The sequence below is a fragment of the Homarus americanus genome, unplaced genomic scaffold (assembly GCF_018991925.1).
Source record: "Homarus americanus isolate GMGI-L3 unplaced genomic scaffold, GMGI_Hamer_2.0 scaffold48016, whole genome shotgun sequence".
Taxonomy (NCBI): domain Eukaryota; kingdom Metazoa; phylum Arthropoda; class Malacostraca; order Decapoda; family Nephropidae; genus Homarus; species Homarus americanus.
Genome location: NW_024755055.1, coordinates 101,234 through 118,691, shown reverse-complemented (window position 1 = coordinate 118,691; position 17,458 = coordinate 101,234). Strand labels below are relative to the sequence as shown.

The window sequence follows — 17,458 nt, the reverse complement described above, 5'->3', positions numbered from 1 at the left end:
CTAAACTTGCCTTAGATATTTTATTATACCTCGCCTCGTCCACTCTCACGCGGCGCTGCCAGATGTGTATCTGTTCTCATACTACACACAACCTATGTTACTCCAGTGGCTGTGTTTGTTTTATTTGTATTGTTCTGTAGTGGGGGATAGTGTGTTAATAAAGAGAGTGTTGTAATAATTGTTTTTTGTTTTGATTAAAAAATTTGTTGTGTGTCGTTGCTATGTGTTGTATGTTGTGATAATTGTGTTTGTTGTGTGATGTTGTACAGTAAACGGAAGGAGGGATAATAACCAGAATGCATTTGTTGTTGTTACAGAACCGACATCAGAGACCGGGAGCTGGAAGAGGAGGAGAGGGAAGAGGTGTTGGGGTCTGATGATGAGGAACAAGAGGACCCATTCGACTATTGTAAAGGTCAGTGTCTGCTCTCCCCTCTACCTACACTGGTCTGATCTCTCTACCTACACCTGCACTGGTCTGCTCTCTTCCTACACCTACAGTACACTGGTCTCCTCTCTACCTACACCTACACTGGTTTGGTCTCTACCTACACTGGTCTGACCTCTCTACCTACACCTGCACTGGTCTGCTCTCTTCCTACACCTACAGTACACTGGTCTCCTCTCCTCTCTACCTACACCTACACTGGTCTGGTCTCTACCTACACCTGCACTGGTCTGGTCTCTACCTACACCTACACTGGTCTCCTCTCCTTTCTACCTACACTTACATACAGTACACCTCACCTTGCCTTACCTTTCCCAACCCTACTCTCACCCTATCCCTGCCTTACCCTGCCCGACCCTACCACACCCTATCCCTGCCTTACCCTACCACACCCTGTCCCTGCCCTACCACACCCTGCTTTACCAAACCCAACCCTCACCCTGTCACTGTTTTAACCAGCCCTGCCGCACCCTATTGTCACCTTGCATTTACCTATCTGGGCATGACTAACCCAAATTCACCCAGCTGTGAATTGATACCTAATTTTACAGTTGGGAAAGTGAAGGCGGTCGAGTACAGTGCCATGTCTGCGTCACTCACTCTCACGTTGTTGTACCAGTGCGATGGTGTGAGAATGTAATGACTTTGAAGATTACCTGTAAAGAGACAACATCTTTAACGATGAGGATTTAACCCTTTAACGACGAGGATTTAACCCTCCAACGACGATGATTTAACCCTTTAACGACGATGATTGAACCCTTTAACGACGATGATTGAACCCTTTAACGACGATGATTTAACCCTTTAACGACGATGATTTAACCCTTTAACGACGATGATTGAACCCTTTAACGACGAGGATTTAACCCTCCAACGACGATGATTTAACCCTTTAACGACGATTTTGAACTCTTTAACGACAATGATTGAACCCTTTAACGACGATGATTGAACCCTTTAACGACGATGATTGAACCCTTTAACGACGATGATTGAACCCTTTAACGACGATGATTTAACCCTTTGAGGACGATGATTTAACCCTTTGAGGACGATGATTTAACCCTTTGAGGACGGTGATTTAATTGGTATCCCAGAGAGAAGGTGTGGGGTGTAGACCTCAGGGGGTAAGTCACTGGTACAGGTGATGTAACTACCTGTAGTAGATCAGGAGAGGTGAGTCGAGTCTCTGTCAGTGAGATAATATTAATGGAAGGTAAACGAGGCAGTTGATGATGCAAAGTGTACACAAACCCCCCGCACACACACACACACACACACACACACACACACACTCTCTCTCTCTCTCTCTCTCTCTCTCCGCCTGCCATCATCATCACCATCTATTTGAAATGTAAAAAAAAAAAAAAATTATCTACCAAAACTATTTATATTTTTGGTGAGTAAACATCGAAATTAGTGTAAATATCCCACAGTATAAATTGATCTAACAATAACAAATGCCTGAACAACAACAACAACAACAACAACAACAACGAACAACAACAACGAAATTTGATTTGTAAGATGATGTCATCGTGGGCAAGCTGACTCGGTTGCTGCTGTGTTCGGGGGAGAGTTTTAAACGCTCACCCGCGAGATGGTTTAATTGTGTTTCTGTGTTTTCTCATCATTTCTCCCCCACGATTTTAGACCAATAACTAAACCGTCAACACGTCTTACACAACGTTGGTGGTGACTGTGGTGATGGTGTGTCGATGATGACGGCGTGTTAGTGGTGATGATTTGTTGGTGGTGATGATGATGACGACGGTGTGGTGGTGGTGATGATGGTGGTGAAAGTGGATATCTAGGTTGTTGGAGTAGAGAATGTATGTACTGTTACGAGTTGGGGATTTAGAATATAGTTAAAAGTCTACCCAGATCCCAACAGGCAACAACAATAAAAAAACAAAGACAATCGGACTATAAAAGGGTGGACAAAGGATGCGAGTTTTTGTGTATAATAAAGTACCATAAATTCCTTAACAAAATATTCAGCTTTCTATAATTTACCCTTAACTATACTTAACCTAAACATACGCAACATTGGCTTAACAATATATACATATTTATACAACATACAATAATTTGAAGCAAGGTGGAGGTGGGGAGGCAATATAAGATTACAAATACTTAAGTGCGGAGCCGAGATGGCCGACGAGTAAGGCTGAGTATTGTAGAAGACGGTAGGTAGTCACTGTGCCGTAGGTTTCCAGGATAGGTGATCCTGTGGTCACTTCCCAGAGTGAACTGAACTCTCATCGAACTGGAGCTGATGAGGAAGACTTGGAGGAGGTGACGCAACAACCAGGATATGGAGAAGGGAAACCCCGGAGTGGTAACTAAGACTAGTCATACTCGGGTTTCGTCCCTAGATGGCGTTGCTCGTGGTGCTGGGTAGGTAGATCATGACAATAGATGGCGTGGTTCGTAACAGTACTGTATGTATATATATATATGTGTGTGTGTGTGGGGGGGAGGGGTATTCTTAGGTAGGATTACCAGGTAAACACGTACAGGTAGGTAGGGATGTGGGTCAAGGTCGTTTCACATCGCTCACCTGAGTGGTGGGGGGTGTGGGTTAGAGTTGCGGGAGGTTGTTAGAGGGGGTTAAGGAGGAGGTTGCCGGGGTAGGGAGAGGTTGTGGGGTACCTCCTCACCTGGGTAAATTACACAACTCTGGCTTCTGTTGTGCCCCGTCACATGTGCTCCTGACCCCCTCTTCTGATCCACCCTCCTGACCCCCTCTTCTGATCCCTTTCCTGATCCCCTCTTCTGATCCCCCTCCTGACCCCATCTTCTGACCCACCCTCTTGACCCACCCTCCTGACCCCTTCTTCTGACCCCCTCTCTTGACCCCCTCTCCTGACGCCCTCTCCTGACCCCCTCTCCTGACCCCCCCCTCTCCTGACCCCTTCTTCTGACCCACCCTCTTAACCCCTCTCCTGACGCCCTCTCCTGACCCCCTCTCCTGACGCCCTCTCCTGACCCCTGGTGGCCATGGTGTTAACTTCACTATTGACTGACCTTATTTACTGAGGGAAGATTTATCCTGATTCACATAACATAAACACATAAAAATAAGTAGTGAATCACCTGAAGAATAACCACCCCAGATTATACCACCTGAAGAATAACGACCCCAGCTTATATCACCTGAAGATTAACCACCCCGGCTTATACCACCTGAAGAATAACCACCCCAGATTATACCACCTGAAGAATAACCACCCCAGCTTATACCACCTGAAGATTAACCACCCCAGCTTATATCACCTGAAGAATAACCACCCCAGCTTATATCACCTGAAGATTAACCACCCCCAGCTTATACCACCTGAAGATTAACCACCCCAGCTTATATCACCTGAAGAATAACCACCCCATCTTATACCACCTGAAGATTAACCTCCCCAGCTTTTATCACCTGAAGATTAACCACCCCAGCTTATACCACCTGAAGATTAACCACCCTAACACTATTTGAGGGAATGGGGATAGTTTTAGTATGAGGTTAGGTTAGGTTAGGCTGGGTTGGGCTAGGTTGAGTTGGGTTAGTTTGGGTTGGGCTAGGTTAGGTCAGGTCAAGCTAGGGAGGGGATTCTTCAGGTGATCTAAAGTATTCGTAGCGATTCACGATGCAGCTACGACACCAAGATAGTCCGTTACTTCTGAGTCAGTTAAGATCTTGATTTGATTACAAGGCCGCTTGGTATTTTGGGAGGCGGTGGTTGTAGATGATGCCAGTGAGAGGTGCCGGAGGAGAGTGCATGCGGAGGGTGCCGGTGAATTGTGCCAGTGGAGGGTGCTACTTCATGGGAATTTCCCACGAATCTGTAGGGAAAATAGGGTTACGTGGGAGGTGTTACGGGAATGAATTTTTTTGTGGGAATTTTGAGGCACTCTTTCAAGTCTGTTCCAAAATGATAATCCTAATATTATGTGTTTATAGGTGTGCTGGCCACGCACTGCATTTAACTGGCAGCAAAACATTTGAAGCTCTGCCTTCTGTTCTAACCTTTATTATCAAAGAATCTCTTAGCTGGTTCTCAATTAGTCCTAAAAGAACTATTGCTTACAGGGGTATACAGTATATCGAACTCTCCAAACTCCCTGGCATGGCTGCTACGCTATGGTTAGTTCGTTTAGAAGCCATAAATGTGAACCTTGATCAGTGGGATGTACAGTATTGAAGCTGCATTTTGATATAGTGGTGTCAAGTGAACGCTGGCATACCGCTAACAGTTGAGTGATGCTTACAAAGATCCCCAAAACAAGTTGTACTGCTGTGTGCAAGTAAAATTCTTGAGGAGGAAGTTAAAGTAAAACTTTTCCAAGCAGAAAATACCGATGCTACAGCGCTCACCAAGGACCTACTTAACAGGTACAGAAATCTCTTGCAAGTGGTTGTAGTCACGTCTTCTACATAGGAGCTCATTGGAGGGTCTTCCTTCATTAAAATTTCTGGATCACTTGATGCCACTTTGTTCAAATCAGTTTGGACTTGAGTTCAGTAACGCAGTTGTGAATAGCTCTCTGAGTGAACCCAAGGTATTGTGTCAACCAGCTTTGTAAAAAAGTTTGTCATAGAACTTATCAGTGAACTGCCAGCACGCTTTCTAGATAATTTTGAAACATTGCTCCAGCTCCACCAATTGCAACCAAAGGAAGGCATTTCAAAAGTGCCTTCCAAATACAATTCAACATTTATTTATATGAATGACTTGGAAAGTGAGTGGAGTACCTTAAGTGGTCACAGTTAAGCTTACCGGACTCCAACACAGTATCTTTTTGGGCTGAAGTCAGTGACAGGAAGAACTCTGTTGGGAAACTCGCATAAGAACATAAGAATGAAGGAAACTGCAGCGGGCCTATTGGCCCATACTGGGCAGTCCCGTTTACACCAAACCCCTACTGCTCATATAAGCATCTAACCTATGTTTGAAGCTATCCATCGTATTCGAGTTAATGATGATGTTTGGTAACTTGTTCCATTCATCCACTACTCTATTTCCAAACCAATGTTTACGTATTTCGCGCCTAAGTCTAAATTTGTCTAATTTAAAACCATCGTTATGAGTTCGCTCCTGGTTGGATAGTTTGAGTACCTTTGTAATGTTCCTTTTGTTTAGCCCTGACTTCCATTTATACACCTCAATCATATCGCCCCTCACACACACACACACACACACACACACTCACACTCACACTATGGAATCAGAGTCGCTGTATGGGCACATTAAACATTTGTACACATTCTTAACGTGTACATAGAACCACCTGTTGCCGACAGAGCCGTTGCACTAATAAGCCCGGATTGGGCCCCAACCCAATCAGTTCTAACATAACAATTATGATTAGGACCCCTTTAGGTTGTCCGATTAGACCCCAACTCATTCTAACTCAACCCAGTCCTAAACAGCAGGATTTAAGCTAATTCGTGTTGGTATCTATTTGTACTGGGGCCTATCCACTACCCTGGTAATAGGGCCGTGTACATGATGCTAAGGGTAAGGTAGGGTAGGGTAGGGTGAAGGTAAATTGAGGTAGGGTAGGATAGGTGTGGAGTAAGGCATGATGAGGGTAGGTTAAGATGAGGAGGGCAGGGTAAGGTGAGATGAGGTAGGATTGGGTTGGGTAAGGCAAAGGTAGGGTAGGACAGGGTAGGGTAGGTTATGCCAAGGTAAGGCAGGGTAGGGTGATGTAAGGGGAGGAAGGGGTGAGGGAAGAGGTCATTGTCCCCTCAGATGACCTCGCAAATACACCCTCATACTCAGCATCTTGCCTAATAATATACGTGTACAGACTATGCCTGGGCAGGTGTCGGTGGCGTGTCTGTGCTGGGACGTGGGTATGAGGGAGGAAAGGGGGAGGGGTGTAAAAGACATGAGCAAACCTCCACCCCCCTCCCACCGCCCATCTCCCGCCCATCCCGCTCGAAATAAGTCTCCTTGAACGGGCGTGAAGCAGGAATAACCCAGGGTTGTGCCAACTCTGATGACGACCATTGTTGACGACCTCCTCCACACCTGGGACTGCCTCCGCCACTCACTCACTGGACCCGAGTTTTCAAAGATTCTTTTATACAGGTTTAAGGTTTGTCCACAAGTTGGTGATGTCAGAACGTGTTGAGGATTTGACTCACGTGAACCTATATGATTTTCATAATTATAATGATGATAATGGCAGTAGTAATAACTGATATAAATAAATATTTGTTATATCAGTCTAAGACACACACACAAAAAACCTTAACCTAACCTAACCCAATCCCCTTAGGTAGGATTGGGGTGTTTAATCATCAGGTGAAGGAACCTTGGGGGGCTAATCTTCTGGTAATCCACGAAATAAACAATACCACGAATATATTTGTCTTTAATGAACATATAACTGTTTTAGAGAGCAATAAAATACAACCTAGTCCTAGACCGAATTAATATATAAAACAAGACCTTTGCAGTTTGAAGATAGGAGTTGAATTTAAAAATATCACAAGAAAGGTTGTGAGTGAATTATGAAGATGGATGGTAATTGAGTCAAGATTTAAAGAAGCTGATCGTCCACAACCTGAAGCTCAAAGTGTGGGTCATTTTAATGTCAGTGACCTTTCTATTGGCACTTCACCTTGACACTAGTGATCTTGAGAATGACCCTTGACCTTGACACTAGTGATCTTGAGAATGACCCTTGACCTTTACACTAGTGAGCTTTAAAATGGCCCTTTACACTAGTGAGCTTTAAAATGACCCTTTACACTAGTGAGCTTTAAAATGACCCTTGACCTTTACACTAGTGAGCTTTAAAATGGCCCTTTACACTAGTGAGCTTTAAAATGACCCTTTACACTAGTGAGCTTTAAAATGACCCTTGACCTTTACACTAGTGAGCTTTAAAATGACCCTTTACACTAGTGAGCTTTAAAATGACCCTTTACACTAGTGAGCTTTAAAATGACCCTTTACACTAGTGAGCTTTAAAATGACCCTTGACCTTTACACTAGTGAGCTTTAAAATGACCCTTGACCTTTACACTAGTGAGCTTTAAAATGATCTTGACACTAGTGCGCTTCAAAATGACCCTTGATCTTGACACTAGTGATCTTCAGAATGACCCTTGACACCACTAAAGCAAGCATTCGTGACCAGTGTGAACAACCAAACAAACAGATGGCGACATATTGCCTTATCATGGCTGCGGGGATAAAAAAACGAAAACAAACACGTGCTTGTAAACAATACATTAAACTCAGTAAATGTAATTGATTATTTTGTTGGTACTTTTGTGAGTCAAATATATTGGGTGTACAATCAAAGACAAAAGTCCCCCTTCACAGCACTCTGTCACAGCACACCACAACACCAGCTACCTCTAAGTCTTCCCTCCCCAGCTCTGAGTAATCCCATCTCAACAATAATGTCTTAACTACGAGTACCTTCCCCTCCCTCCTGTGTACCACCTGTCTGGCCAGTAATGTCTGTTCACCTCTCTCTCTCTCTCTCTCTCTCTCTCTCTCTCTCTCTCTCTCTGTGCACAAGCTACAAGAAAAAGTGAATCCTCTTTAACATTTTCCACCCTAAACACACACACACACACACACACACACACACACACACACACACACACACACACACACACACACACGTACGTATTAAATGAGTTAAAATAAGGACATAGCCACACATCCTTGGTAGAAGACAGAGATGGCAGACTTCATGAGGCCACAGCTGCCAGCAACCCGGGCTCTCTACATTCACCAGTGTATGGTTGTAAGGGAGGAAGTTTGCTCACGAAGATATGAACTCGAGGAGAAAAGGATGGTGACAATTGGGTATTAAGAATCACAAATCGGTACCCCATGAATCAAAATCTGTGCGTCATAAAATGCCAGATTAAAATAGGGATGATAACTACACAAAATCTATTAAATATTTGTATGTACAAGCAAGCACGCACGCGCGCTCTCTTGTTGTATATTGAGAAAAACTCATACTAAAACAAAGTTGATTTTATGGATAGTAACATTGGTGCAGGTCATGATACACTGGCACTATGTTGAGACAGGACAAGCTGGAGGTGAGAGGCACGGTGCCACCTTAATAACCCAGGCAACAATGTGGAGGGAGTGCCGGGTGTGGGTAGAGGTGAATGGTGTGAGTGGAGATGGCGGGTGGAACTATAAGTGGGGGTGTTGGTGTCGGGTGGGGATGGTAGTGGAGCGGGTGCGTGTAGGTGGAGGGGGGTGGAGGTAGAGGGCAGGTAAGTTGTGTAGCACACCTGAGAAAGGCTTCAACCTGTCCAGACAAACTGACTTGAGATAAACCTGGAAAATGTAGGGCAGGGGAGCGTGATTGTGTGCGCGCGTCAGTAAGCAGGCGACCTCACAACCACGACCGTCCCAGACCTCCACCCGCGCGCGACCTCCACACACGCCCGCTCACGCCTGCACGCCCTCTACACTCCCCCGGGGGCTGTAGCCATCCAAGGTGCTTCCTGTGAGGACCCGAAGATATGGAAACAAGTTTGTTTATATTTAAAATGGGTTGGACACGAGCGTCAGGTGTATTAGTGGTGATGATGTGACGTCCGTGGTGAGGGTGAGTTACAGGCAAGTGTTGTGAGCAGTACCTCAGTGATGAGTGTCAAAAGTGAAAGGAGGGCCCTGGCCACTCGTGATAACCGACCATCTCGCCGCACCATTACCTGGAACAAACGCTCTCCCCCCGTCAACACCGGTAGTGAGTCGTCATGTAAAACTGACTCAACCCCCCGTGCTGGCCATGTTGAGTCTGGGGTGAAGGAGGTCGCTGGTAAGTGTGTGGAGAATGTGGCGTCCCAGGCGACCCCTACTGCCAGGGTATCAGGGAGGATCAGCAGGAGCTCCACCCAAGACCAGTCGATGCCTAACGGAGGATCACAAAGTGGTGTCAAGGATCCCTGCAGGAAGGTGCGAAGTGCCAGCAACACCCCGCCGCCCTCACCTCCTCAGAAACCTTTGCTGAAACACCTGCGGGTCAGCCGCACCCACACCATTGGTGATATCAGCCTCAAGACCCCCCCTAACACCTTCAACAAGTCGGCAGACAATGACAAAGTCTTTTCGCAACAAGACAAAGGTCAGTATCAGAGACGAGGAGTCCTAATAAAGCAAAGGAGCTCCACTGATCAGAGCAAGAGTCGGGGCACCTCACCAGACTCGCGAGGTAAATATATTGAAAAACAAAACTCGAGTGACCAGAGTCGCAGCTCAACGCCAGAGTGTGGTTTACCTGCTTACAGTTTACAGCTGCCCGTGTTTGACAGACCACGCCTAAGGAAGCAAAGCAGCTCTAGTGATGACGCAAATTCTGAAAAGTTCGACATACTGTGGAAATTACGCACAGATGAAGCCAGAAAGCAGTCACCGCTTGCAGGTGGCCAGAATCTACCCGATAGGACGGACGGTGGTAGTGTTGGTGGACGTAATGTACAGCCCTATAGCACTAGGTCGGTACCGTCCAGCAGGCAGGGTAGTTTGGATAGTATCTTGTCGTCACCAGAACAGTCCCAGAAGTCACTCGTATCTATGTTGAACCTGTGTCGGGGAGGCACCAGCTACCCTAAGCTGGTGCGTCAGAAGATGGTATGTGTGGAAGAGGATGAGGCCACACAACTCCCCCTCACCACACCCAGCTTATGTCGCTCCTTCCCCTCCCTCACGGTGACGCAGAGTTCTCCCGTTGATAACACACAAGACTCTATCAACCAGAGAAGATCAATATCACGAGAGAAAGTCTTAGGCAAGTCCAATTCGGTAGACTGGGGCAACGAATGGGAGAAACAACTGCTGCAGGTGCTGGATGCCAACGCGGCGTCAGCTAACAGTTCCCCTTGCACCACCCCTGATGGCCGCCGCCCCAGCCTGTTACGCCGTCTTAAGTCTCTCTCTCGAGGGAGGAAAACGAAGGCGACCAGTAATGAGTATGGCAAAGGTAAATTTGTAAACATGACAAAGGTAAATTTATTTGGAGGGGAAAGGTAATTTTTTTTTTTAGACATGGCTCAATATCCCAGTCTACCTTTCCTTTGCCTGGCATTGTCCATTATCTCCTTTCACTCTCCTCACTTCCCTAATTATATAGCTAAGTTTCTAATTTTCTTTATTATGCAAATGTTCAGTATTTTTTCGTTGTTTTAGCCAATCTTAGTACTTTTTTTCTATTGGTATAACTGAAGCACCATAATTCGACAGCCTCTAGCTCCTCCAACTGCACACTGAAAGTGTCCACGCGCTTCACTCATTACACACTTCAAACTTTACTTACTGTTGACAAGTAACCGACATAGAAAGCGGGAGTTCACCTCTTCAAGTCAGGGTGATTCACAAAGGATATTAATCACAAACCTTGAGTAAAAGCCTGAGGAAAATATTATGAGAAAATTGAATAAAGTAGAAACTGATGATGGAAGCGTACCGAACCTAACCTAACCTAACCTAACCTAACCTAACCTACATCACCAAACCTAACCTAACCTACATAATCTAACCATTAACCCTAACCTAAATCCTATAATAATGTTTAGGTGAAACTAAAGTCTAGATTTAGTCCCCTTCACTAGTGCGTTTACAGGGGCTCGTCAGATTGTGTGCAGTGTGGCAGCGCTGTGTTTGTTTACATTCGACAGAAGGAAACTCACCATAGTAAGCAAACTCTGGAATCAATGTAAAACAATATTAAAACAAATATCTCAATGTAATGATTTGTGGAATGTTTATATGACGAACCCCTGTAAACGCACTAGTGAAGGGGACTGTACGTTTGGTTTAGTTTTAGGTTAGGGTTGACACTGGTTTTAGGTTAGGGGTAGCACTGGTTTTAGGCTAGGGTTAGCACTGGTTTTAGGCTAGGGGTAGCACTGGTTTTATGTTTCCATACTCATACAATCTGTCTCACTTCAAAACGCTAATTTTCCAGTATCTTTCACGGTGTAGATTAATATAACCCTTTTCTTTTTTCTTTTTAATTTAATTTTACTCTATTTTTTCGTCCCCTAGGCACCGTTGTGGGTCGATGACCTGTGTCCGGGTGGGCTATTCCCCCTAAAAAAAAAAGGGTAGGGGATAACACTGGTTTTAAGTAGGGGGTAACATTGGTTTTAGGTACTGGTTTTAGGTAGGGGGTAGCCTTCCCTTAACTCCACAGAAAACGGCGCAAATAAAAAAATATCACATTAACAAATTTACAAAGGATTATTGTAACTTTATCACATATGTTAAATAAATCCTGATGTACCAGCAGTTGTTATATGTGAATTGTATTCAACAGGTTTTGACCGAATTATGCTCATCGCATCAACGACGAGGGTCTTGTTGTCCCGCACAAACCAAAATCGCTTCTATGAGCGATTACAGCGTGGTTTCCGTAACAAATTTTAACAAGAAGCTTCTTCACTGGAGAGTTCGTTATTGTCGCCGCTGCTGGTGGTCTTGTGAACACATTAATAAAATTTAAACTTCCTTCATTTTGCAACTGATTCTTTTGAAATTTGGCGCAAACTTTCTTTATCTCATTTTGCACAAAGTTAAAGAGCCAGATTTTCATTTTTTTTAATGGTTGCCGCACTGTCGTGAATTATAAAGAAAATTACTATAAAAAACATTGAGTATTTTTGAGTATTTTTTAGTCACTGTTATTGACAGTTGTGGCTCTGCTCGGTTCTACTCGGTAATGGTCGTCTCTACTGTACCTTCTGTATATCAACATTAATTGTCTTCGTGTTTTTGTTTTGGCCACCAGGCAGTAATAGTGAACACGTGAAATACATGGAGCGCTAACAGGAGATATTAACTTTTAAAATATGATGTTTGCGGTAAATATTTTCAACATGGGACTCGCTTATCTCTGGAGTCAATCCTTAATCTGAACTGCTAATCCTGGTCCCACATCTTAAACTAGTCTGCTAATCCATGGACCCACATTTTAATCTGAGCTGATAATCTCTGGACCCACACCTTGATCCAGTCTGATAATCCCTGGATTCACACTTCACTCTGATTTCCTAATCTTTGGACACACAATCTGGTTTGCTGATCTCTGGAACCATACTTAATCCAGCCTGCTAATCCCTGGACCCACATCCTTATCTAGCCTAACTTAACTTAACCTAAATCGACCTATCCTTTGGCCAAGAATATTTTAATGGTTATTTCCCTCCCAAACTTGTAAAGTCACTAGGTAATACAAGGCCACAACCAGGCAGTATTGCTGTGAGAAAGGCTAAACATATTATTCCCATTAAGAATATTAAACATTACACTATGCTGATTTAATGCATTTTTTTATTACTTTTGATTTTTTTTAATATTTGATAATGTAAAAGACGGATTCGTATTCAGTAGTAACAGCCAAGGTAGTTATTGCTGAGTGAAATGTATTACTGTATTGTACTTTGTAGATCTAGAGCGTTGGTGCAATACACTGGAACCTGAACATCATTCTTGGTTATGTTTATTACCACACAGACCGATGTCATGGGTCCCACTGCTATGATCCACCGTCCCAAATATTATCGGGAAATTGACCAAGTGTAATTATATGTAAAATTTAATAGGTTTTAGAATGAAAATTGTATTGGTTTACATGTCCGAAGACTAGTTCTGCCCGCCAGGTTTACGTCAGTGCCTGGATGACGGTGAGGAGTGAACAGTGTGTGTGTGTGGTGATGAACGTTTACTTTGATGGTGTGGGTCACTGTCCTAGGAGTAAAGGTAGTGAAGGGGGTCACTGTCCTAGGAGTAAAGGTAGTGAAGGGGGTCACTGTCCTAGGAGTGAAGGTAGTGTAGGGGGTCACTGTCCTAGGAGTAAAGGTAGTGGAGGGGGTCACTGTCCCCAGGTAAAGGTAGTGGAGGGGTCACTGTCCTAGGAGTAAAAGGTAGCGGAGGGGTCACTGTCCCAGGAGTGAAGGTAGTGGAGGGGTCACTGTCCTAGGAGTAAAGGTAGTGGAGGGGGGTCACTGTCCTAGGAGTAAAGGTAGTGAAGGGGTCACTGTCCTAGGGTGAAGGTAGTGAGGGGTCACTGTCCTAGGAAAAGGTAGTGAAGGGGTCACTGTCCTAGGAGTGAAGGTAGTGTAGGGGTCACTGTCCTAGGAGTAAAGGTGAAGGGGTCACTGTCCTAGAGTGAAGGTAGTGTAGGGGTCACTAGGGGTCCTGTCCTGGGGGTGAAGGTAGTGAGGGGGTCACTGTCCTAGGAGTGAAGGGAGTAGTAGGGTCACTGTCCCAGGAGTGAAGGTAGTGTAGGGGTCACTGTCCTAGGAGGTAAAAGTGGAGGGTCACTGTCCTGGAGTGAAGGTAGTGTGGGGGGTCATCAAAGGTAGTGAAGGGGTCACTGTCCTGGGAGTGAAGGTAGTGAGGGGTCACTGTCCCAGGAGTGAAGGTAAGGGGTCACTGTCCTGGAGTGTAGTGGGGGGTCACTGTCCTGGGTGAAGGTAGTGGAGGGGTCACTGTCTCACTGAGGAGTGAAGGTTGGAGGGGTCACTGTCTGGAGTGAAGGTAGTGGAGGGGTCACTGTCCTGGGAGTGAAGGTGTGTGGAGTGAAGGTGAGGAGGGTCACTGTCCTAGGAGTGAAGGTAGCCCGGAGGGGTCACTGTCCTAGGAGGAAGGTAGTGGAGGGGGTCACTGTCCTGGGAGTGAAGGTAGTGTCACTGTCCTGGGAGAGGTAGAGGGGGTCACTGTCCTAGGAGTGAAGGAGTGAGGGGTCAGGAGTGAAGGTAGTGGAGGGGGTCACTGTCCTGGGAGTAAAGTGGGTGAGGGGTCACTGTCCTAGGAGTGAAGGTAGTGGAGGGGTCACTGTCCAGGAGTGAAGGTAGGAGGGGTCACTGTCCTGGGAGTGAAGGTAGTGGAGGTCCTGAGTGAAGGTAGTGTAGGGGGTCACTGTCCTAGGAGTGAAGGTAGCGGAGGGGTCACTGTCCTAGGTGAAGGTAGCGGAGGGTCACTGTCCTGGGAGTGAAGGTAGTGGAGGGGTCACTGTCCTAGGAGTGAAGGTAGTGTCACTGTCCTAGGGAGTGAAGGTAATGGAGGGGTCACTGTCCCAGGAGTGAAGGTAGTGTAGGGGTCAGTGTATGGAGGGGTCACTGTCCTAGGAGTGAAGGTAGTGGAGGGGTCACTGTCCTGGGAGTGAAGGTAGTGGAGGGGTCACTGTCCTAGGAGTGAAGGTAGCGGAGGGTCACTGTCCTGGGGAGTGAAGGTAGTGGAGGGGGTCACTGTCCTCACTGTCCTGGGAGTGAAGGTGCGGTAGCGGAGGGTCACTGTCCTAGAGTGAAGGTAGTGGAGGGGGTCACACTCACCCAGGAGTGAAGGTAGTGGAGGAGCCACTGTCCTAGGAGTGAAGGTAGTGGAGGGGGTCTCCTAGGAGTGAAGGTAGTGGAGGGGGTCACTGTCCTAGGAGTGAAGGTGGAGGGGTCACTGTCCTAGGAGTGTAGGGGTCACTGTCCTAGTGAAGGTAGCGGAGGGGGTCACTGTCCTAGGAGTGAAGGTAGTGGGGGGTCACTGTCCTAGGAGGAAGGTAGTGGAGGGGTCACCAGGAGTGAAGGTAGCTAGGGGGTCAGTGTCCCAGAGTGTAGTAGGAGGGGTCACTGTCCTAGGAGTGAAGGTATGGAGGGGGTCCACCGTCCAGGAGGAAGGTAGCTGGAGGGGTCACTGTCTAGGAGTGAAGGTGGAGGGTCACTCCTGGGAGTAGTAGAGGGGGTCACTGTCCTAGGAGTGAAGGTAGTGGAGGGTCACTGTCCTAGGAGTGAAGTGAGGGTCACTGTCTGGGAGTGAAGGAGGAGGGAGGGTCACTGTCCTAGGAGTGTCCTAGGAGTGAGGGGTCACTGTCCGCGGAGGGTCACTGTCCCAGGAGTGGAAGCGGAGGGGTCACTGTCCTGGGAGTGAAGGTAGTGGGGGGGTCACTGTCGTAGGAGTGAAGGTAGCGGAGGGGTCGGAGGTACGGAGGGGTCTGTCTGGGAGGTGAAGGAGTGAGTGGAGGGGTCACTGTCCTAGTAGTGAAGGTAGCTGGAGGGGTCACTGTCCCAGAGTGAAGGTAGTGTAGGGGTTACTGTCCCAGGAGTGAAGGTAGTGTAGGGGGTCACTGTCCTAGGAGTGAAGGTAGCGGAGGGGTCACTGTCCTGGGAGTGAAGGTAGTGGAGGGGTCACTGGGAGTGAAGGTAGCGGAGGGGTCACTGTCCTGGGAGTGAAGGTAGTGGAGGGGTCACTGTCCTAGGAGTGAAGGAGCGGAGGGTCACTGTCCTGGGAGTGAAGGTAGTGGAGGGTCACTGTCCTAGGAGGTCATGTCCTCACTGTCCTAGTAGTGAAGGTAGTGGAGGGGTCACTGTCCCAGGAGTGAAGGTGCGGAGGGGTCACTGTCCTAGGGAGGAAGGTAGTGGAGGGTCACTGTCCTCAGGGAGTGAAGGTAGTGGAGGGGTCACTGTCCTAGGAGTGAAGGTAGGAGGGGTCACGTCCTAGGAAGGTAGCGGAGGGGTCACTGTCCTGGGAGTAAAGCGTAGAGGGGTCACTGTCCTAGGAGTGAAGGTAGTGGAGGGGTCACTGTCCTCCGGGTAGAGGGGGTCACTGTCCTAAAGACGGTAGAGGGGGTCACTGTCCTGGGAGTAAAGACGGTAGAGGGGGTCACTGTCCTGGGAGTAAAGACGGTAGAGGGGGTCACTGTCCTGGGAGTAAAGACGGTAGAGGGGGTCACTGTCCTGGGAGTAAAGACGGTGATTTTTCCGCAATGGACCATAAATTTAACATGGCAAGTGAACAGTTGTGACAATATTCCCGCAATACATATATATATCTATCATCAACTTTGGGGTCATATATGCAATTGGTTTATTATAAATTATGCCAGAAGAAAAACTAAAACAAAATAAATTCCTATACTGTATTAAAAAGAAAAATATGAATAAATAAATGTTAAAATTCCAAGTCCTTCGTTACTCAATTGATAATTTTTTATTTTATTATTTTTTTTACCTGATTTTTAAATGATTGTTCGACTAGATACTGACTCTTTTTATGAATATATTTTTTAATTATGACTATATTGATAATTTCAATGCAGAAGGGTGTACAGTGTGTGTGTGTGTGTGGACTACAGTATATTTCTCTTATCTTATTTTCTTCCTGTGGCTGGCTGTGTTTATCATGTGCAGCTCCCTCTTTTATGGAGGTTTCTGTACCCCTTAAACTGTCTCCCCCTTTATGAAAGTTTCTGTACCCCTTAACCTGTCTCCCCCTTTATGAAAGTTTCTGTACCCCTTAACCTGTCTCCCCTTTTTAATGGTGGTCTCCCTACCCCTTAATTTATTCCATACAGAAGTAGGAGAGAAGTAAAAATAAAATGGCTGTGTAAATTTGTAAGACGATTTTAAACTGAGAGTAGAGTCCTGTTGGGCAGGGGTTTGTGAAGCAAACCTAACTGCCTGGGAGTGATGCAGGTATGTGGGTAGACTGAGTGGTGCCAGTGACCAATGGCTACAGTGTGTGAGAGAAAGAGCGTACATGTGTGTGTGTGTGTGCGTGTGTGTGTGTGTGCGTGTGTGCGCGTGCGTGCGTGCGTGCGTGCGTGCGTGCGCGTGCGTGCGTGCGTGCGTGCGTGCGTGCGTGCGTGCGTGCGTGCTTGTTTTTGCTCTGGCAGCAACACACTGTTCCTGGTAAATCTGTCTCTAGCTATATAAAGTTCACCTGAAGGATATTTTCAATGTGTTTTTGTTATTTATTTATTTTTTTGTAATTCTGCTTACCAGGAAAATTTGTGAGAATAATATAATGTTTTTGTATGCTCCATAAAAATTAGGGAAGCACTTCATTACTGCTTGATCTATCCAGCCATGGAGGTGTGCCCCGATAACTGGCACATACTGGGACCGGGAAAAATTATTGGTCAAGTGAATCAACGGTTATTGAAGCAGTTAATCCCTTAAGAACATAACAAATTCAGGGGTTAGGGATCGGCCACCCTCCAAAAACTCCCATCTACCTTTCATATATC

At 46.2% G+C, this 17,458-nt stretch overlaps 1 protein-coding gene across 1 annotated transcript in view; it reads left to right on the top strand.

The window, feature by feature from the left end:
• LOC121856188 (SRSF protein kinase 3-like) overlaps window positions 1-17,458 on the top strand; it is a 137,345-nt gene that overhangs the window by 72,157 nt on the left and 47,730 nt on the right. Inside the window, exon 2 of the mRNA XM_042351532.1 lies at window positions 318-415. Coding sequence (XP_042207466.1) covers window positions 318-415 — 98 coding nt within the window. The remainder of the gene's footprint in view (window positions 1-317; window positions 416-17,458) is intronic.